General features: G+C 44.8%; 1 protein-coding gene and 1 long non-coding RNA gene across 18 annotated transcripts in view; one reads left to right on the top strand and one right to left on the bottom strand.

The window, feature by feature from the left end:
- Window positions 1–1,811: 1,811 nt before the first annotated feature.
- On the bottom strand, window positions 1,812–2,919 carry LOC134757923 (uncharacterized). The gene is made up of 2 exons (XR_010132533.1): window positions 2,578–2,919; window positions 1,812–2,143 (listed from the first exon to the last, which is right to left on the bottom strand). It is a non-coding gene; the product is annotated as an uncharacterized lncRNA (long non-coding RNA).
- Window positions 2,920–3,274: 355 nt separating this feature from the next.
- Window positions 3,275–22,042, top strand: part of CAMTA1 (calmodulin binding transcription activator 1) — a 986,830-nt gene continuing 968,062 nt past the window's right edge. For 3 of the 17 annotated variants that reach the window (XR_010132531.1, XR_008678610.2, XM_031010138.3), the window contains exon 1: window positions 3,354–3,492. Coding sequence is in view for 15 of the 17 variants with exons in the window: in XM_031010138.3 (XP_030865998.1) it covers window positions 3,448–3,492 (45 nt within the window). In the remaining 2 variants the exon portion in view is untranslated. Of the gene's footprint in view, window positions 3,493–22,042 lie in introns of all 17 variants that reach the window. The other 14 variants (XM_031010110.3, XM_031010103.3, XM_031010092.3 and 11 more) reach the window with 9 other exon arrangements.

Genomic DNA, 22,042 nt, shown 5'->3' with positions numbered 1-22,042 from the left:
CGTGCACTTCAAGAGGCTGAGGTGGGAGGATCACTCGAGCTCAGGAGTTTGAGACCAGCCTGGGCAACAAGGTGAGACCCTGTCTCTACAAAACTTAAAAATTAGCTGGGCATGGTGGTGCATGCTTGTGGTTCTAGCTACTGGGGAGGCTGAGGTGGGAGGATTACTGTAGCCCAGGAGTTCGAGGCTGCAGTGAGCTTTGATGGCACTACTGCACTCCAGCCTGGGCGACAGAGCAGGACCCTGTCTAAAAAAGTTTTGACTTTTGGGTCCCTTGAGTCTTGGGGCTCCCTCTGCTCGACCAAGGTCCCTAGAGAACCACTGTTGCGAGAACCACTGTTGTGGCCTGAGGCTAAGGTAATTTCAATGGTGATGGTGTTGAGGCCCAGGTGATGTTTGTGACCTTCTCTGGTGTTCCCATCGCACCTGTCCTGCTGCTGCTTATGTTTGTGAACCTGGCCAAGTTGGGAGTCTCTTGAAGGAAGACACTCAACTTTATTCACCTTTCTTTCAATTTAAATGAGTGTTTTAATGATAAAAGTAACATAGAGGCCAGGCGTGGTGGCTCACGCCTGTAATCCCAGCACTTCGGGAGGCTGAGGCAGGCTCATCACTGGAGGTTGGGAGTTTGAGACCAGCCTGACCAACATGGAGAATCCCCGTCTCTATTAAAAATACAAAATTAGCTGAGCATGGTGGCGCATGCCTGTAATCCCAGCTACTCTGGAGGTTGAGGCAGGAGAATCGCTTGAACCCGGGAGGCAGAGGTTGCGGTGAGCCGAGATTGCGCCACTGCACTCCAGCCTGGACAACAAGAGCGAAACTCCATCTCAAAAAAACCAAAAAAACAAAAAACAACAACAAAAACAGCTATATTATAGAAAATAGGCAATTAAACTCACTTATAATCCCCCATATGTCATTTATTTGGTGTATGTTATCAGTCTATTTTTTTTTTTTTTTTTGAGGTGGAGTCTTGCTCTTGTCACCCAAGCTGGAGTGCAGTGGTGCGATATTGGCTCATTGCAACCTCTGCCCGCTGGGTTCAAGCGATTCTCTTGCCTCAGCCTTCCAAGTAGCTGAGACCTCAGGCGCCTGCCACCTTGCCCACCTAATTTTTATATTTTTAGTAGAGACGGGGTTTTGTCATGCTGGCCAGGCTGGTCTCGAACTCCTGGCTTCAAGTGATCTGCCCACCTTGGCCTCCCAAAGTGCTGGGATTAACAGGCGTGAACCACTGCACCCGGCCTGTATCGGTCTTTTTAAAAATGCAGTTTTTTTAGCCTATCATCTCACCTCATAAATGAACACCATAATTTTGGGTATTGCCCCCTCTATCTAGCAATGGGTAAGATTTTCTGTTTCTGATGTCTATAACTAGCATAATGTTCCACTGTGTAGATGTAACACAATTTACTAAATACCCAATATTAGCACATGCAGGATGCTCCCAATTTTTTGTTGTAGTTAAGTACAGTGATCCTGTGAAGAATACCTTCACACATATAGCTTTTCTGGCATTTAGTGTTATTTCCTTAGAACAGATTCCCAGAAGTAAGATCACTGGGTCAAAAGATGCAGACATTTTTATGGCTTTTAATACATACTGTAAAATTGCTTTTCGAAAGGAATATACTAATTTACAATGCCACCAGCACTTTTAAGAATCCGTTTCTCCACACAAATCGTCAACATAGGTGCTATTAAGAATGCTAATCGATAAAATATTGTCCCCCCGTTGTTAAAATTTTGCAATTTTTGAGGCTCATAAAATTAAAGTTTCTTGAAGAATGAGTGTGTAACACAAAACATTCTTTTGGGACATCTTTATTTCTGGAAAACCTAAGACATTCTTACTTGTGAAGACCAGAAAAAGAACACATGTTGTTAGGATTGGCACAGAATTCAGTGTGACAGTCAATCTTAATGCCAGAACACTTGAACGAGGATTTTTCACTTATTTTGCTAGTTGTCACCAACAGTAGCAAAAGGAAAAATAAAATGCGGAAGAATGAAATGTTCTTACTGCAAACCGTACAAGATCACATTGAGGGGCTGGAGCTCTTACATTCAACTTTTCTTTCCTTTTTCTTCTTTTTAAACAATTTGCGATTGCAGCCTCTCCTTTTGTTTCCGGTATTACCTGCCCAGGAGCAGAATTCCTTACTTTCTCCGGAGAGAGGCCGGTCCCTGGGAGCGCTGCCCAGCCACCCGCACGCCTAGCCGCCCCGAGAGCCGCACTCGGCGGACCCGGTTCCTAGGCTCGTTCCCGGGGCACCTGGCGGGCGCCCACCTCCCGGGGGGCACGTGCTCCCGTACGCAGCGCGAGGGCAGCGGGTGCCTGGCTATTTATTAGGAAAAGCCCCGCGCGGACTCCCCGGATTGAGGAGGGTGGGAAACTCGGCTGCCCCGCGCTCCACCCGGGCGGCCGGGGCTGGCGCTTCCCTGCTTTCGGCCGGCGGCCTCATCCTGGGACAGGCATCCATGAGTCATCCGCTCCGCGGGTCACATGGGCAACGTGACCAAAATAAAGTTTCGGTATTTTAAGCCGCCAGAAAAGGGGACAACAGAGCTCACCGGGGGCGGGCACAGGAGGCGGGCGCAGGCGGGCGGCGCCGGGGCCGTGGGGACGCGGCGCCGAGGGGGCGGGGCCTGGCGGGAGGCTCGCCCCTCCCCCACGGCCGGCAGCGACGCCCGGACTCCTAGGCAGCCGGACTCCAGGGCGCGGCACCCCTGCGGACCTCAGCGCCGAGGCCCCCCGCGTCCGGCTCCCCACCGGCGGCGGCGGGCTGCGGGATCCCGGAGATCCCGGCGCGTCCCCCACAGCCACCGGGACCCCACGCGCCAGCAGCGGCTTCCCCGGGAACGTCCTTCAGCCCCGGGAGCACGCGGGAAAAGCCCCAGCGTGCCAATGAGGGAGCGCCTTCCTCATGACGGTCACGCTCGGGGGCGGGGCTTCCCTTCGCCGCTCCCGAGTTCCGGGAACCCCCTTTGATTGGTCTGGACGGCCTGGGAAACACTGTAGTGACGCCCAATCAAAACGCCACGTCTCGGCCTCGAGGAAATATTCCGTGTCGGGCCCGTCCTGATTGGACAGTTCTTTCGGGTTCTGGCCACTAGGAAGCTTTGTTTAGGTCCGGAAGGCGGGCTTTCCTGGGAGTGGGTGGGGAGGGGGCGTTGATTCTTGACCAATCCTTTCAGTCCGTTGGGTGGTGACCAGCCAATGGGCCGGATGGATGGGACGCTCCTCCCGGAGAGTAGTGAGACCCCTGGTGCGGGGCGATTGGCGGCGGGAGCGATGAGTGGCAGCCGCACGGCCCAACGGGAGCTGTGCGTGGGCCGCGGGGCGGGGCCAGGGCGGGTGCGCGGCGGCGGCGGGGTGGCTGGGCCGGCGGCGGCGGCGGTACGAGGCGCGCGCTCGGGGTCCCGGTCGCGAGGAGGAGGAGGATGTGGCGCGCGGAGGGGAAATGGCTGCCGAAAACAAGCCGGAAGGTAAGAGCCGGAGCGCGAGGGGCTGGGGGGCGGCGCGGCGGGCGGCGGGACCCGGCCCCGCCGGACATCCCGGGCATCGGCGGCGCCGGGCGGGAGCGCGGGGGCGCGGCGGGCGGGCGGGCGGGCGACCCGGCCGGGGAGGGGGCCGGCGGGGTGGGGGGGCGGAGCGCGGCCGAGTCCTGAGGTGACTCGCGGGGCCGGCGGAGCGCGGCGCCCCACACCCCACCCCCGGGGGCGGGCTGGGGCCGGAGGGGGCGGGGGGCTCGCGGGGCGGGGACCGGGCCCAGCGAGGAGGAGGAGCCGGCGGAGGGCCGGCGCCTCCCCCACCCGGACCGGGCATCCCCGCCGCTCCCGAGCCCGCTGCGCGGCCCCCGCACCCCCGGCGCTGGGTCCACGGTGGGGGCCGCGGGGCGGAAAGTTTATCCGCCTCGGGTCCTCCTGGCCCCGCGCCCCACTGCTCCGGGCCGGTCCCCGTCGGGCGGCAGCGGCCGGCGCTCAGCCCTCGCCGGCCCCCTGCTCTCCGGCGGGCAGGGCCAGATGTACTCTCTCCGGCACCCTCTTCAGCCCCGTGGACACCTCCCTGAGCGGGCGGGGGGTCCCCGAGCTTCTCCCCGCCAGGGGGACCCCGTCCTGCCGAGCGTCCCTCGGCCGAAGGGCCTCGTGTGACCCCTCCCCCTTCGCTTCCCGGGAAGGGAAGGGGGCCTGCGCAGCATCCCCGCCCCTCGCAGTCGTTCACATCCTACTCTTGCCCTTGCACCCTCACAGCCAGGAGGGTGGGGTCTCCGTTTCTATGGCAAGTGAGGATCTCCACACTCCCTTGCCCTTTACCTTCCGTGACCCCGATCCTTCCTTGGCACAGGGGTCCGTCTGATCTGCTCATCTTCTTTGGATTCTTTTGGGGCCTCTGCACACTCTCCGTTGACCCTTTTTGCCAGGACAAGGGGACTCGGGCTGCCCATGTTCTTGTTTCCTCACCCAGTGGATAGTGGGGGCTTGTGCAGCTCTGAAGTCATTTCTAAATAGGAAAGCAGACACTTCTTCCAGATCATGCATACTCTCGTACACTTTGCTGGGTTAGGGCGAGCTCATTTCCTAAATACCCTTTGAGTTGCCCTCCTTTTCTTGTGGAGACAACTGGACGTTCACTGTGCTCCTTTCGCCATTTGTGTGTCTACACTGACTTGTTCTCTCTTCTCGGAGTTCCTTGTCTGGGTGAGAGTGGGCGCCCCAATAAGATGTAGGGCAGGGCTTCCATTGTGCCTAGAGCTTGAGTGAAAAGGGGCCACACTAGTTGCTCCTGTGTCTGAGGAAGACCGGGGTATATTTTTGCCTCCACTTGACTCTTGTGTCTCAGGAGGGGGCAACCTTCATCAGTTGACACTACCTCACTGGGAAAAGGGTCATGTGGCCTTGTTTTTTGATGTTTTGATTACTGTCTTCTGTGCAGTGAGAACCAGACTTTGTCCGTCCCACACTCAAGAGTCCTTGAACCTTTCCTGGATATAAACTTCCCGATTGTTTTTTGAGAGAACTCATATCCTCCTCTGTGGCTTCTGCTTCGCAGTCAGCCATATTTAGTGAGCCTGTTACTTTGACTTTTTCTAATTTTCTCAAATTGTATTCATGTTGGCTGGGTAAGGAGAAGCCATATGCCTTTCCATTCAGAAAAGGGAGTGTAGACACCCGTGTCGCCCACATGCCATCCTGGAAGAGGTTGCTTGTGTGCTCCTTGTTGTACTAGAACCTTCCTTTGGCTCTGGTGTTGTCTCTTGTGGGATCCAAACATTTCTTTAGATCTTGTAGCTTTCAGAAGGGGGAATTTGAATGCTTTCTGTTTTTTGCTGTTCCGGTTCTGCTTTGGAGAACCAGATCATGATGCTATATTCATTTGTTTACATATACATACATGTAGGTATACACAGATGAAATCACATTCATTACATATACAGTGCACAGGAAGTTGGAAGGGTCAGATGACTAGCTCTACGTTTTGGGTGCATATGGGGACCTTTATGTGTAATGATACAGATAGATATTAACGTTGTTGGTAACTCTTCAGGCTTAGAAGCAGCAGCAGAAGAATCACTGATAAATGGCCAATTCTGACCATTCTTTGGTTTGTAATGTGTACTGTACTGAATAAGCAGAACGACATCCTGCATGTTCACCAAGTCCCTGAATGTGCGAAGCGTACAGTGCCTGCCCATACGCATCGCAACTTTGGCACTCTGAATTTAGGGGTGGTATTCGTTGCTTGATTCTGCATAGAGTGAAAAGTTCTTGATTTCTTTACTGCAGTGTAGGGGAAAGAGATTTCGTGTGTTTGGGCAAACGACAGGAGATGGGTGAGAAGAATATGTTTTCCTGTGACAGAACTAGGAACGAATGACCGTAAATATGTCCCTTTTGTATTTTGGCCATTTAAATAATTGAGAGAGGTTGTGAAATTAGCAAAATGTACCTGTGGAAAGGCCCTCGACGCTTCATGAGAGGATGGGGAACGTTATTTTTCGAGTTCTTTTCTCTTGGACAGGGGAATGATTTGAGCCCTGTCGGCTCTAGCCAGGTGCTTTGCCTCTTCAGGTCTCCCTCCCTCCCTCCCTTTCTCCCTCCCTCCCTCCCTCCCTCCCTCCTTTTCTCCCTCTTTCAGGAAATTCAGAATGGCTGCTAGCCGCTGTCACTCAGCAGGGAAGTCTTACTCTTTGACAGGCTTAGTGTGGAGACTTATCCTCCCCAACAAGTTCCGTTGGGCTCTGGGGCTTTGGCCTTTAAAGCTCTTTTCTAGCTCAGAGGCTCGCTTTGCCTCAGTTTACTGTGTAAGGAGAAGTGGCTCATCGGAGATTGGGTCAGCGCTAGTCTGTGACTTCTGGACTTTGCCTTTCAGTTAGCATTGAGTCGTCCAGTGGGCCTAATTCCCAGTGTCAGAAAGTAGAGCTTTTGAGCTCATTTTCTTGTTTTTGGTTTTAAATGTTTTTATGCTGTTCGTATTCTGTGTCTGTAGTCAGCTTGATGGGATTGTGTATTTTTAGGGGGTGTTATTAGGGAACTTCGGAAAAACGAAGAGTCGAATACCTGCTGTAGATGGTGTAGACTCAGCGGAGTCATCCCGTTTCCAGTGGTGGTTCTTCCTACCGTTCCTCCATGGCCCCATGGAGACTTTGGGAGTTTTCCCTGGTAAGCAGGGGGCTCCGTGCAAGGCGCAGTGGAAGGAAAAGTGGTAAAGGTTGGTTGGAAGAAGACACTTGAGGTTATTGTCTGAAGCTGGGCCCTTTTTCTTGAGTTTGATGTGGTTGTGTTTCTGTGTCACTGGTCGCCACAGATGACTGGAAATTAGCTTTTTCCTCTTACCCTGTAGTGCAGAATGTTCTGTTGCAGTTGGGCAGACTAGACGGGTTCTCTGAACCACATAGTTTAATCTTTCTGTTCGACTTTCTGTTAGGACATGACTCTTTCCTCTCCTTCACCCCTTACCTCCAGTTTTTGGGACTAGGTTGGGTGACCTCTTCCTACTTTGTCTTCCTGGAGACCTTACTTATCCTGCTTCTGCAAATGTTGGGTTTCTCCATCTCATCATTGAGTGGATTCAAAGTGTTGACATACACAGAGCAACCTCTACTCAAGGTCAGATTGGGTCAGCTTTTCCTTTTCAAAAGAGTAGTGTTGCTCTTACTTGCTCTTTGAGACATATTTATGCATCCTGCTCAGCTGTGTTTTCTGTTTCCTTAGTTTTTTAGGCTCTGGCGGTTTTAGGCTTTCCCCCAGAAATAGCCTATTCTTTAGAGAGTAGTGTTTAGTTTAGTCCCCTGTTTATGCTGGATGTCCGCCCATGTGTCCTGCTCGGTTTTTAATTCTTTGTGACTGATTTTGAGGTAGCCCATCTCAAAATCTTAACGTTTTTTTCCCCACTGTTTCATTACTTTGAGCCATTCTTCCTTTCCTGTTTGGGGGAAATACCCCTTTGTGTGCAGTTGTACTTCTTTCTCCTTTCCTTATGGAAAAAGCGGTAGAAGGTGATTCTCTTATTTTCTTCTGTTCCCCTCATAGTTGTGTCAGTTGACTCTTTTGTGGAACCTTTGAATTTGCCCTTCTGGGGAGAAGTCGTTTTTGTATTTATACTCCCATGACTGGAATCATTCATTCAGGAGACTTTTACCGAGCTTCTGTTATGTACAAGGAGCTGTAGGGGGTGATGTGACTTTGCTTGAGACCATATTGGATCTTGTTAGCCTTTTATATTAATGACATTTTAGTGTATCTTTTTTTTTTTTTTTTTTTTTTTTGAGACAGAGTCTCACTCTGTTGCCCAGGCTGGAGTGCAGTGGCACGATCTCGGTTCGTGCAACCTCTGCCTTCCAGGTTCAAGCAATTCTCTTGCCTCAGCCTCCCAACTAGCTGGGATTACAGGCGTGCACCACCATGTCCGGCTAATTTTTTTTTGCATTTTTAATAGAGACGGGGTTTCACCATGTTGGTCAGGTTGGTCTTGAATTCCTGGCCTAAAGTGATCCGCCTACCTCAGCCTCCCCTGCCTCAGCCTCCCAAAGTGCTGGGATTACAGGCGCAAGCCACCACGCCTGGCCTTCAGTGTGGTGCTTGTCTTAATGCTTGTCTTAATGCTTGTCTTTTATATAGTCTTGCAAGGAATTTTTTTTTTCTGATTTTTAAGTTTTTGGATTGTTAACTTACAAAGATATAGTGTAATAGTGTGCTATCTTGTTGAACCTTTTTTCCTCCTCTCAGCAGGAGTGGGGGTGGTGAAGAGGGTGGGAGGGTGGACTGGGAGAGGCATTTAGCAGCTTTCCCCCAGACTGTGTGCAGAGTGTGAGAGTGTGTGTGTGTGTGTGTGTGTGTGTGTAGACAAAAGTAAAGTCAGCCTTAATCTGATTGTGTAGGCATAACTTTTAGGTCGTTTAGATACATGATTGGTTGGAATGCTTATTTAATATTTGAACGGCAGCATCGCACTAGGCATTCTATAGAACATAGAGTCAAATGTATTTTTTCTATAAGGAAGTGGTAGAAAAATATTTTTTTCTTCGGATTAACTGGTATGGTTCATAGTAGATAGTGAGAACTGTATGAGCTGCTGTTACATTTTCACTGCCACGAAGAATTATATCCAAATTTAATACCTAATTGATGCTCATTCTTAGGTTAGGCATCTGATATAATTATCACTTTTATTATGTGACTTTTAATTTATGCTTTTTAATGGTATTATTATTTTTGTAAATTGCCTCAAATTCTTTGTGGGTACAGGTTAGGTATAAATAATGCTGATAATAAAAATTACTAACAATTTGAAATGCCCCTTTTCTTTTTTCCTCTATTAAATTAGATTTACCATCTCCACAACGTATATAGAAACCAATTCTGCTAGTATTTCACTCTTGTGAAAACTCCTGTGTGAGATTTGTAGTATGTGGTTTGGCAGTATGAGTATGTGACTGAGTGTATTTTGTGTTGACAAGTGATGTATGTGTTTCTTTTGCATTTCCATTATACAGATCTTTTCCTAAGGTGGTGTGTATCTTCTAGAATCACGTACCCTGTCCTTTTTTTTTTTTTTTTTTTAATGTTCTAGGTGACTTAAATCCGACCTCCCTTTCTTTTCTTCGGCCTTTCCTTTTATTTTTTGTCCTTTCCCACATAGAGAGGTTTCTTCACTGCCCTGTCATTATTATAAAAAAGTGTTTGTTAGATGTACTGTATTTGTAGCCTTTTAGTAAGAAGGGGATGCCCACCATCCCTTTGTCCTGTAGCACAAGGCATTGCTTCTTGTTTCCCTAAGAATAGGTAGATGGAATGAGATTTAAACCAGAAGGCCGCTGGTAATAGTATTTGTAACTAGATAGCATCTCTAGATAAAACACTGGGTCCTTCCTGCTCTGGGCCTCCCCATGTAGGATTTTGGAAATTTTTTTTTGCTGCATTTAGCCAGCTTCTTTCTGTCTCTTTGGCTTGATACAATAAATTTCTTTAAGCACAGCCAAGTATATTATTTCATTTGGAGCCTTCATTTACAAGGAAGTATGGGGGCCTCTCCTAATGTTCCTTTGCCTGTTATATATAGTACTGCCTTTAGTTTTTGGTGTGTTTGAGAGTGAGAGTGAGAAGCATTCTTGCTCTACTACTTTGTCTGTGTAACTTGAATAAGAGTGTACGGTCATTCACTCTATTTTCCAGATAGTGTATAATCTTTCTTTTTATTTTTCTTGAATACCTAATCAGGTTGGAGCTAGAGGTTGATCCGACTATCATATCCTTTTATTTTGTGCCATCCCTGGATATAGTGTCCCTTAGTCCTGTGATTAAGCCATGTTCCTATTCTGTTATTAGAAAGAGGGACTTATAAACATATAGATGGTCTCCCATGATAATTGTCATGCATTTATAAGGAAAGTGTTTCTTTTCTTTTTTTTTTTTTTGAGGCTGAGTCTTGCTCTGTTGCCCAGGCATGATCTTGGCTCCCTGCAACCTCCGCCTTCCAGGTTCAAGTGATTCTCCTGCTTCAGCCTCCCAGGTAGCTGGGATTACAGGCGTGCACCACCATGCCCGGCTAATTTTTTTTCGTATTTTTAGTAGAGACGGGGTTTCACCATGTTGGCCAGGTTGGTCTTGAATTCCTGGCCTCAAGTGATCCGCCCACCTAGGCCTCCCAAAGTGCTGAGATTACAGGCATGAGCCAATGTGCCTGGCCGGAAGTGTTTCTTTGTATAAATTGACAATGGAGAGCAGTTCACGTGATGGGACAAAGTAAAGGGTGAGTAAAGGGTGGTTTTGGTTTTTTTTTTTTTTTTTGCCATCAGTATGCTAGCTGTATATTTCTAAGGTTGTATTGCATCCTTCTGCTTTGAACACCATTGCTTGTAGAAGGTCATGGGCCTCCTGTGTAAAGATTGGTACTGTTTCCTGAGCATTTTTTTTTTTTACCTCATTACCCTGGACTTACAGAGAAATATTATGTACCCCATTGCAAAGAGAGGCCAAGGGTCAGCCACATTATTTCCCCTTTTGCTCTTTTTCTGGAGGATTGTTCATTTACTTTGAACTGATTGACATGGCATAAGATGGAATGACTAGAGTTTTTTTTTTTTTTAAAGGTTCCTCCATATTCAACCTCAGTGTTTGGCTCTTTCCTGACATGGTTGCTTGTTCTCCTGTACATGAATCCTTTTGCAGTTACTTTCTTGTTTTTGTTTTTCAAATTTAGCCAGGGCTTTCAAGTCACGTAACATATCCTTTCCTGAGACTGTGAGCCGAAGGTAACTTCAAGGAAGATATGCTTGTTTGGGGCTGTATTCATCACTCTGCTCTCTACGGTTTTGTAGTTTTCATGAGTACAAAGTGACATTTCTTGAAAGAAACGTTTGGGGCTGTGTTCTTAATAGTTTTAAACATGTTATTATGTGGAGACTAAGTGGCATAGGTCTCACCCCAACTTCATTTTTTCATACCATCTGAAATACATCCCCCACCCTTATATATATCTCCCCTACCCCCAAATCCCAAAACAACAGTCATAGCAACAGAAAAGCAAAACCTTGTGAAGCCCAGCTCTGATTGCTTCTGCTGTGCAGTTCAGTCGCTAGTTTTGGACAGGTGCATAAGCAGATAATTTTTGGATGTGTAATATTCTCAGTGGGGCTGATGTGTGACTTTTGGGACATAGAGCATTCATTCGTTCAGCAGACCATGCAGTATCTCTTCCATTTTTTTTCCCTTATCAGTTACCACAAGATAAAATTATGTATTCAGTCACTTAAAAACACTTGCAAAGTGGATTTTTCCCCATTTATTCCTATCTAACCATTGGAATAAATGTTGACAGTAGTAAATTACCATGTCCCTATTTTTGTGTTCAACATGTCTAAGAGAATGGGGAGCTAACTTCCAGTAAGGGCAGTACAGTCAGTCATGACTCTTTCTCCATGTAGCCTGTGCATTGTGCAGTGATGATTTATACTTTCAGCTAAATTTGGTGTCTATAATAAGGGATACATCAGATGTTTAAGTTCATTTAACCTTTTTTACAGTGTGCATTCAACAAGGTGTATTTGTGTCTTATATTAGAATGATGTGCAGATAGAACCAGAGGTAATCTTTCAACTTAGAGAGAGAGAGAGAAAGCCTTTCTTTTTACAAGTTTTGAAGAAAAGTTATTGTCTATTTTTCCTTCATGGTGCTTGATTTAGATTGCCAGGAGTCATTTCTGAAGGTATATTAATACAGTCAAGAATTAATCTTTTTAAAACTTAAATTTGTTTTTTAATCCTTTTCTGAAAAGTCATTTCTGAGGATATATGTGCGCTGTTGGTTTTCTGGGCACTTGGATATCAAATCATTTGGGAGTGATAATAAGAAATTGGTACAAAGTGTGAAATTATCAGATAGAAAGAAAAAAGATGTTATAGTGGAAAAAATTACTCATTTATGATTAAAAATAATCTCAGTGATGACTGGAAGTATAAATTCAGATATTTGAAGAAGAAATGGAATGTTGATAGGGTTATTGTATTGAATCAACACATGTACACATATAAAGAATGCTCCCCAAAATGGGGACGCTTAGAGGACAAATAAGTTGATTGGATTGGTTTTAAGAAAAATATTATTTGTCTTTTTAAAAAGTAATTGAAATAACCCTTCTTAATGAAGAAAATGAAAACTTTGATGGAAGTTCAGCAGAATGGAATATTTAAAAAGATTCAAGAGAAGGATTTTTTTATTGCGAATCCACAAGGGGGTAGTGATGTTCTTTCAAAGATTTGTGGTGGCAACAATGTGAGATGATCTCTTCACATTTTAGACTTACAGATTAAAACTGGCATGTTTGCATTTTAACTTAATAAGATCTTCTTTTTAAAATGTTTATTGGCAAAATTGTTTATTGCTTAAATTAAAAAAAATCCATTTTGGGTGAATGGCTACTTTAAGCCATATGAATGGTAAAGAAGAGAGAATGTCCTTACAGTTTTGTGCTTTGGAGAGGTCACCAAGGATGTGAGGGTCACTGTTATTTTCTAAGAATGTAATAATCTTAAATTCCCTGGGAAACATTAGACATTTAGGAATCAGTTACTTAAGTGTCCTGAATAAAAGGATTTTAGTAAATTGTGTCTAAACTTTACAGAAGTTTGTATTACTAGTTGTATTTTCAATGCTGCCGAGAGATGAAAAATATGAACAATCCATGCCACTAGCCACTTTTAATAGTTCTAAGTAAATCAAATTTTTATAATCTTTTTTATTAGTTTATATCACATCATTAGATAAAGGCTTTTTTTTTTGTTTTTTTTGTTTTTTTGTTTTTTCTTCCCTCACATAAAAATTCAGGAGCTTTCTTCTGGTCACTGAGTTCCACCCCATATTATTCAGAATTACTTAAAATCAGGTGTGGTATGCCTGTGCTGGGTCATTTTCGGTGGAGGACTGCCTAGCTGTATTATGCATTCATTTTTGAAAGTTATGCCGTGTGGTGGGAGAAAGATTTAAAGTTGGGGAGGCGGCTGTGTCCTACTTATTTAGAGACACAACTAGTCATCACCTGTAACAAATGTGACTTCTTTTAAAACTTCTTTTATCTTATTTTTTTTTAGAGACAGGGTCTCGCTCTGTTGCCCAGACTAGAGTGCAGTAGTGCAATCCATAGCTCACTGCAGCCTTGGCCTCCTGTGCTGAAATGATCCTCCTGCCTCAGCCCCCTGAGTGACTGGGACTACAGGTGTGTGTCACCATGGCTGCTTAGGTTTTTTTTTCCTCTTTTTCGTAGAGGTGGGGTCTTGCTGTATTGCCCAGGCTGGTCTTGAACTCCTGGTCTCAAGCAGTCCGTCTGCCTCAGCCTCCCGAAGTGCTGGGATTTACAAGTGTGAGCTACCATGCCCTGCCTAAAAAATATTATTTCTAACAATAACACAAAATAATTATGTGGTTTAGAAGTTATGATAGTTTGTGCCGTATACATCGTATATTTTTCATTTTTGGTTTGTGGAAAAGGTTGTTAATTGAGCTTTTCTCTTTTTTTCTCCATTCCCTCATTCTGAGCAAGGAATGACTTTTTCTTTTATTTCCTTTGCGAAATGACTTTGGTGTTTTAACATTCCAGAAGATACACTGTTTTTTATATGCTACTCTAAACTCTGCTGGGAACTGAACTATGATGTCAGCATTTTCATTCATGAATCTGATTCTTCTAAATTTTTTTCCTGTTTTGTATTCCTGAGCTGACTTCTGGCACATGCACAAATCAGTTTACCATTAGTCAGCCCATAAATCACTGATAAAAGGTAAAACAAAAGATAAGATACTGGAGTTATTTTGATAGTGCTATAGTTCTCATGCTGATTTGCATCAGTAAAGTTTGGATAAGGTTTCTGGCTAAACAGATTGAAACCTAAAAAGTCAATTTAATTATCTCATGATTTTGTGACTTGAACTGTGTTGTGAACATATTGACACAATATTTTTGTTATTACAGGAAGTTGAGAGTGCTATGCTATGGCTCCTTTGTTATAAAATAGCATTTTTTTTTGGAGACGGTCTCACTGTGTCACTCAGTCTGGATTGCAGTGGCATGATCTCTCTCGGCTTACTGCAGCCTCGACTTCTTGGGCTCAGGTGATCCCTCAGCCTCCCAAGTAGCTGGGACTACAGGCACGCACCACCATGCCTGGCTAATTTTTGTATTTTTTGCGGAGATGGAGTTTCGCCGTGTTGCCCAGGCTGGTCTCCAACTTGTGAACGCAAGTGAGTCCACCCACCTTGGCCTCCCAGAGTGCTGGGATTACAGGCGTGAGCCACTGAGCTGGCCTAAAGTAGCATTTCTTGTATAATTTGACTAAGTTGGAAGATTATATAATGCTTTATTTCAGAGAGGTTAGGCCTAGAGATTAAATGATGTTTTATTCAAATTACCTTTGTAATGGATTTAGATTTTTTTTTGGAGCATTTTCTTGCCTTTGACATATTTTAAATAACTTCATTGTTTGATACTTTTATTTTAATATATTATTATTGTGATGGAACTAGCATAGTATTCCTTGTATTGGACTTAGGGTGCATCTACCCTGGATTGTGCACTCGTGTAGCTGTTGACTCTGGTTTCTCCTCTAGGGAGGTCACTGCTTGCAGTTCAGTACTATGTTAGAACAGTTCTTGAAGAAATCTTATTTGGAGTTTTCTTCTGCAGGCCAAATTTCAGGCTAAGCCTCTGGCCCATAGTATCTTTCAAGCCTGCTGTAGCTGATGAATGGTGAGCCGTAAAAAAGTTTATTTTCTCTACTTTTGTGGGGGATTTGCTGACTTTCTGGATACTCAATTGCCAAGAAACATTTAGAAATAAAACGTGTTATATTTAGGAATCATCATTTTAGCTAAATAATAATGCATGATTAGAATTGATGATTCAAGCTGCAACCACTTTGATTGATACCCAGTCTTACTCTTGAGATCACTTTTTTTTCTGAGACAGTCTTGCTTTGTCACCCAGACTGGAGTGTAGTGGCGTGATCTTGTGTCACTGCAGCCTCCACTTCCCGGGCCTAAGCAGTCCTCCTGCCTCAGTCCCCCAAGTGACTGAGACTATAGGTGCACGCCACCATGCCAGGCTAATTTTTTAGAGACGGGGTTTTGCCCTGTTGTCCAGGCTGGTCTCATACTACAGGGCTCAAGTGATCCTCCTGCCTCGGCCTCCCAAAGTGCTGGGATGACAAGCATGAACCACCACGTTCGGCTGAGATGACTTTTTATTTTTTATTTATTGGGGTTTTTTTTTTTTGAGGTGGAATCTAGCTCTGTCACCCAGGCTGGAGTGCGGTGGCATGATCTTGGCTCACCGCAACCTCTGCCTCCCGTGTTCAAGCAATTCTCCCACCTCAGCCTCCTGAGTAGCTGGGATTACATGCACGCACCACCACGCCTAGCTAATTCTTGTTTTTTTAGCAGAGACGGGGTTTTACCATGTTGGCCAGGCTGGTCTCAAACTCCCGACCTCAGCTGATCTGCCTGCCTCGGCCTCCCAAAGTGCTGGGATTACAGACGTGAGCCACCGCGCCTGTCCTGAGATGACTTTTTAAATGCCATAACAACTCACAGATCTTGTGTCCTCCCATTCTTAAATGAAACTAGAGCTTTGTGTTCCTTTAGGTTAAACTAAATTATCTAATAGGTAACAGAAGAGTGGTCTGTTAGCTGGCTTTCTCCTTTCAGTAGATTTGCTAAGAGAAAGGAAATAAAAGCAAGTAGACTGTGAATAAACATTGAAGATGACTTAAATGACATTGTTTTCCCTAATAACGAAATAATTTATATATTATTTAAATATAATTTCTATAAAAGAATCTATTTGCAAGTGATAATGAAGAAAGGATTTTTTTTTTTTTTTTTGAGACAAAGTCTTGCTCTTGTCCCCCAGGCTGCAGTGCGATGGCGCGATCTTGGTTCATTGCAACCTCCGCTGCCTTGGTTCAAGCGATTCTCCTGCCTCACCCCCCGAGTAGCTAGGATTACAGGCCATGAACACCACACTGGGCTAATTTTTGTATTTTTAGTTGAGACACCATGTTGGCCAGGCTGGTCTTGAACTCCTGACCTCAGGTGATTCACCCACCTCGGCCTCCCAAAGTGCTGGGATTACAGGCGTGAGCCACTGCACCCAGCCTAAAAAAGGAATATTTAATGGTAGAGGGCTCTGTAAAAACCCCCTAATTTTCAAAGCCATGTGCCACTGTAGAATTTATGAAAAGTTATGGGCTGTTATTATTAGGTTTCAAAAAGTCTGGAATACTGGCGGTAGCATCAGCATTATTTATTTATTTATTTATCTTTTGAGACAGAGTCTCTCTCTGTCGCCCATGCTAGAGTGCAGTGATGCAAGCTCCACTTCTCGAGTTCATGCCATTCTCCTGCCTCAGCCTCTTGGGTAGCTGGGACCACAGGCGCCCACCACCACACCTGGCTAATTTTTTTAATTTTTTTAGTAGAGATGAGGTTTCACCATGTTAGCCAGGATGGTCTCGATCTCCTGACCTCATGATCCGTCCGCCTCTGCCTCCCAAAGTGCTGGGATTACAGACGTCAGCCTCCACGCCTGGCTAAAGCGTTATTTTTATCTAACCCCGAACCAATCAGTGATTGGTTAGTTCTCTAGCTGTGAAGGCTTTGCACTTCCTAGACAGCTTGTAGAACAAGCCCACTTGGATTCCCAGCTCAAACTTTTTCCTTTTTACTATTTATTTATTATTTATTTATTCGTTACTTATTATTAATTAAAAAAATTTTTTAGAGACAGAGTCTTGATCTGTCACCCAGGCTAGAGTGCCATCACAGCTCACTGCAACCTTAAACTCTTGGGTTCAAGTGATCCTCCTGCCTCAGCCTCCTGAGTAGTGAGGACTACGGGCGTGTGCCACCACACCCGGCTAATTCTTTTTTAATTTTATGGAGAAAGGGTCTTGCTGTGTTGCACAGGCTTGTCTTGTACTCCTGGCCTCAAGCAATCATCCTGTCTGAGCCTCCCGAAGTGCCAGGCTTACGGGCATGAGCCGCTGTGCGTGGCTTGTACTCTTTCACTAGCTGGGAATGCTGGTGAGCAGGACTCAAGGACCCCAGCAGAGCTGCATCCTGTGCTGTCTTTGCTGCCACTTAGGTGGACCAGGAGCTAGAAGCCTTTCTCTCCATGGCCTCCATACCTTCTTTTACCAGATGGTATTTCTGCATTTATCACTCTTGATTCCAGCACAGCTTTTCCTCATCTTGCTTTTCTCAGACCTCAGCTCTTATGTAATGAGATAGTTGGTAGTCATTTTGAGGGGATTCATGTATTGGGTAAAGGGTTTTCCTAGCGATGACCTCGAAAGTTCCTTCCCATTAATAATAATTACTATTAATAATTAGTAGCAATAACTAATGATAAAATAGAACAATTGCAACAATATACTGTAATAAAAGTTGTGTGAATGTGGTCTCTCTCTCTCTCTCTCTCTCAGATTATCTTATGGTACCATACTCACCTATTTTTGGACCTTAGTTGACCGCTTGTAACTGAAACCATGGATAAGAGGGGGACTATTGTGTAAGGAAATGAAGTCAGAGATATGGAATTTCATTTCAGGGCTTGCTTTCCTGATATTCAGCTATTCTGTATAACTGTATCTTTTCCTTTTGAGGTCCTTGCTCCAGGACAAGAATAATATGTTGACTCAAGCTGTATGGGGGGATTTGAACTACAGACACTCAGATATCTCCTTTCTGAGGTACATAGAGGGCTTAATTTTTTAGGTCTGTCTGTTTAATATACTATATTTACTTCAAAAAACGTAGGCCGGGTGCTGTGGCTCGGTGCCTATAATCTCAGCACTTTGGGAGGCCGAGACAGGAGGATTGCTTTAGCCCTGGAGTTCGAGACCAGCCTGGGCAACATAGTGAGACCTTGTCTCTACTAAAAATAGAAAAAATTAGCCAGATGTGTTGGTGTGCGCCTGTGATCCCAGGTACCTGGGAGGCTGAGGTTGAAGGATTACTTGAGCCCTTGAGGTCAAGGCTGCAGTGAGCTACAATCACGCCACTGCACTCCAGTCTGGATGACAGAGTGAGATCCTGTCTCAAAACAAACAAAATGTAAAAAAATTTAAAATTATTAAAAAAGATGTACAACACCAGAATGTTCATAGTTATTCTGTATGACAGATCCGAGGTCTTTGTTCAGACATAGATGAGGGTTCATAGTTTTGGAAAATAGATTTAAATAGTATATGATTACAGATGAAAAATATTTGCTAACCTCAGACTTTTTATGTTTAAGGTAGTATTTATATTCATTTAGTTGTACTTTCTGGAGTTGATTAATATAACTGTTATTAAAATCTATCGATTCCCAGTAATTCAGTAAATGAAGACTCTTCCTATTTAGAAACTCGTGTGGATTGGGGAGTTGCTGTGGGCCCACTGTCATTGATCATATCACATCTTCACTTGAACCTGCTCCCTGGGCGTCCTATAGGCCTCGCGTTTGGAGAGGCCATGAACATAATTTATTTTTGGAAGTTTCTTTCATTTTTAAAGATACTGAGAGGCAAGTTGAAGTTCCTGGTGTTCGTGTAAACATTCCCTGCCTTATCCTTTCCATCTCAGCCATTATGAAATGTTCTGGCTGAATCATTTGCTTTCACAAAGCTTTGATGGAAGTTTCTTCCTCATTTGGTTTTCTTGGTAGAGGCTGTTGTGCTAAAAAGAAAGCTATAACAAGTTAGAAGGGTGGAGAGTGGGCACTTAACATTTTTGAAGTACTTGTCTTTCTTCCTAGGGGTCCTCCAGAAATTGATCATAGATAACTTGACCAAATTCAAGGCCCAGAGATTTATTCCAGGCATTCTGGGAGGGAAGGAACATCAGGCTTTCTGTACTGAATCTAATTATTCTAAATATTTCCCACTGCAGCTTGTATGAGTGTTTTCTGATGCAAATATGGTGATAGTGGCGACCTCTCTAACTGGGCTAAATATCCTTGACAGCTTTTTATCTGTCCTCTCCGAGTATTTTTAGTCTCTTTAGCTTCTGTGGCCATGTCTGGAGGAACTGAGGATGGATTTAGCTGCTCTGGTGCTGCTCCAAGTTGTTGTGGGTGCTCTTTGCTACCTTCGTCACTGTCCTACCACAGTCCTGCCACTGATGAGGCTCCTGGCCCTTGTCATTTGATGAGGGAACATAAACACTTGTTTAATAAAAATAAAAAAGTCATGATTTTCAGAATGCTTTGAAAATAAGCTATGGCTAGTGGTGATACACAATAGGAATGTCCTTAATTTCACTAAATTGTATGCTCAAAAAGGGTTAAAATGGTAAATTTTATGTTATGCATATTTTGCCACAATTAAAAAAATAAAAACTTCAAATGGATTTGAAGCTTAATGAGAAAACTAGTTATAATGTCCTAACAGTAAATATATGGGCAATATTTTCATGACCCCAAGGTGGGAGGCTGTGCCTTAAATAAACTGTCAGAATCACACATAAAAAAAAAGAAAAAAAAACTAAGTGATGGTAATCAGGCCCTGAGGTTCATTTATACAGAAAGTGATTTTTAGGTGAGATTTTAATATTTGCAATATTTATATTTGTAAAGAGGATTGGCTAGCTCATTCAGAAAAGTCTGAGGTTCTTAATAAACACTAGGAAACAGATGGTTTGGGGTTGATGTCAGGGAAGGTAAGCAGGCCCTGCTTTAGATTAGAGTACTTTTGATTGCAAGTCCCGTAAGCCACACAGTTTAGGCCAAGTGAAAGCAGTTTTAGTCTAAGAAGAGCAGAAGCAATTGTAGCCTCCCGGGACAGAAACTGAAGTGCAGGTGGGCAGTGGGAACTGGATCTGGAGAGTCTGGAGTACATGTCTTCTCTGGAGCTGGGCTTTTTCCATTCACACGTAGCTTCCTTGCTTAAGTTACATGTAGTGGCCTTAGTCATGGCTCCTGCATGTCCTGACTCTAGTTCCAGTACTCATCATCATCTGACTCCCATTTCTATGGCTCAGTACAAAAATATTCAAGACTGGGTATTGGACTGACTCCTCTCAGCCATTTGCTTTGTTTCCATAGGCCAGATGATCATCCCACTCTGGTCGACTATGAAAGAAGGTTGGTTAGATCCAGCAGCCTGCTGATCATTTAGAGGGTCTTAGAGTGAGAGGAGATTGTGTGAGAAGCTGGTTATCATAGCAGGGGGTCCTGGCACCTCAAACTCTGTCTCCATCAAACAGTGTAAAAGAAAAGATATTGACTCCTAAAGGAGTGTCTTATGTTCAGATGCTATAGAGTTTTGCAGAGAAAGTGTTCAGTGTAGCTACAGATAGAAGGCCAAGTGTCCTTGGTCAGCCAGCCTGGGTGTGTGTGGAGTAAGTTAGTGGTAGGTGTAGTAACTGTCTCAAAGCTTTTTCTTTGTCTCTCTCTTTCTTTTTTTTTTTTGAGACAAGGTCTTATTCTGTCGCCCAGGCTGGAGTGCAGTAGCACAATTTCAGCTCACTGAAGCCTCGACAGCCTGGGCTCAAGTGATCCTCCCACCTCAGCCCCCTAAGCTGAGGACTTAGCTGGAAAACACAGGCATACACCACCACGCCCGGCTGATTTTTATGTTTTTAGTAGAGACAGGGGTTTCATTATGTTGCCTAGGCTGGTCTTGAACTCTTGGCCAGCTCAAGCGATCCACCTGCCTCAGTCTCTCAAAGGGCTGGGATTACAGGCGTGAGCCACCGTGCCCGGCCCCAGAACTTTTTCTTTGAATAGTGGAGAAGCAGAACACCTTGGAATGCTATGGTCTGTGCGGTCTTTGCCCTGTGGGTGTTCTCAGGTGGAATCAGGCAGTTTGGGTGATGTCAGTATCATTTGAGGTCTTCCACAGTTCAGCTATTTGGGTGGGCTTCCCCACTTTTCCCCTTGTTTTGGATCGGTAAACATAAAAGGATGGAGATGTGTATCCTTAGTAAGAAAGGGAGACATTGCCTTCAGAATGGGTAGAAAGCAGAAAACAAGCGGGGAAGAAAACAGAAAACAGCCTCTCTTTAAGTGTATGTGGCTGCCTGTGTGCACAGTCCTTCACCTTTTCCTTAGTATATCCCTCCTGCCTCTGATCTCTTGTTGTTCTTGATTTTTCATGGTAGAAAGAGGAAACAAAATTATAGAAGACAGGTGGAATACTGTGAAAGAATAGTAGTTTGGAGATAACTATGTAAAGGGCTAATAGCCTGCGCACCGTTGAATTCTCTGAATTTACAGCTGTTTAGTCATTGATGTTTCATAGTGTTGACCTTGAGTAAATTCAGAAAAGCAATACTGAGTATGTTCTGCTAAACAAAAGAGGAAAGTGTATGTTTTTAAAGAAACAACCTTCACAGTAGTTTCAGTAGTTAAAGGGATTTGGTTCTTTTTAAAATTATTTTATTTCTTTTTAAAGATGGTCTCACTCTGTCATCCAGGCTGGAGTGCAGAGGTGTGATCATAGCTCACTGGAACCTTGAATTCCTGGACTCAAGTGATCCTCCTGCCTCAGACTCCCAAGTGGTTAGGAGTACAGACATGTATCACCATGCCCAGCTGATTAAAATTTTTTTTTTTTTGGCCAGGCATGGTGGCTCACGCCTGTAATCCCAGCACTTTGGGAGGCTGAGGCGGGTGGATCTCCTGAGGTCAGGAGTTCCAGACCAGCTTGGCCAACATGGGTGAAACCCCTTCTCTACTAAAAAAAATACAAAAAGCCGGGCATGGTGGTGGGTGCCAGTAATCCCAGCTACTTGGGAGGCTGAGGCAGGAGAATCAGTTGAACCCAGGAGGCAGAGGTTGCAGTGTGTCGAGATTGTGCCATTGCACTCCAGCCTGGGAAACGAGCGAAACTCTTTTTTTTTTTTTTTTTTTTGGTAAAGACAGGGTCTCAATATGTTGCCCAGGCTGATCTTAAACTCCTGGCCTTAAGTGATCCTCCAGCCTTGGCCTCCCAAAGTGCTGGGATTTCAGGTATAAGCCACTGTGCCCAGCCTGATTTGTTTTTTAATACTAGCTTAAGATGTA

Source organism: Gorilla gorilla, chromosome 1 (assembly GCF_029281585.2).
Source record: "Gorilla gorilla gorilla isolate KB3781 chromosome 1, NHGRI_mGorGor1-v2.1_pri, whole genome shotgun sequence".
Taxonomy (NCBI): Eukaryota; Metazoa; Chordata; class Mammalia; order Primates; family Hominidae; genus Gorilla; species Gorilla gorilla.
Note: the sequence above shows the minus strand (reverse complement) of the source record. Positions and strands in the feature narration are given on the sequence as shown.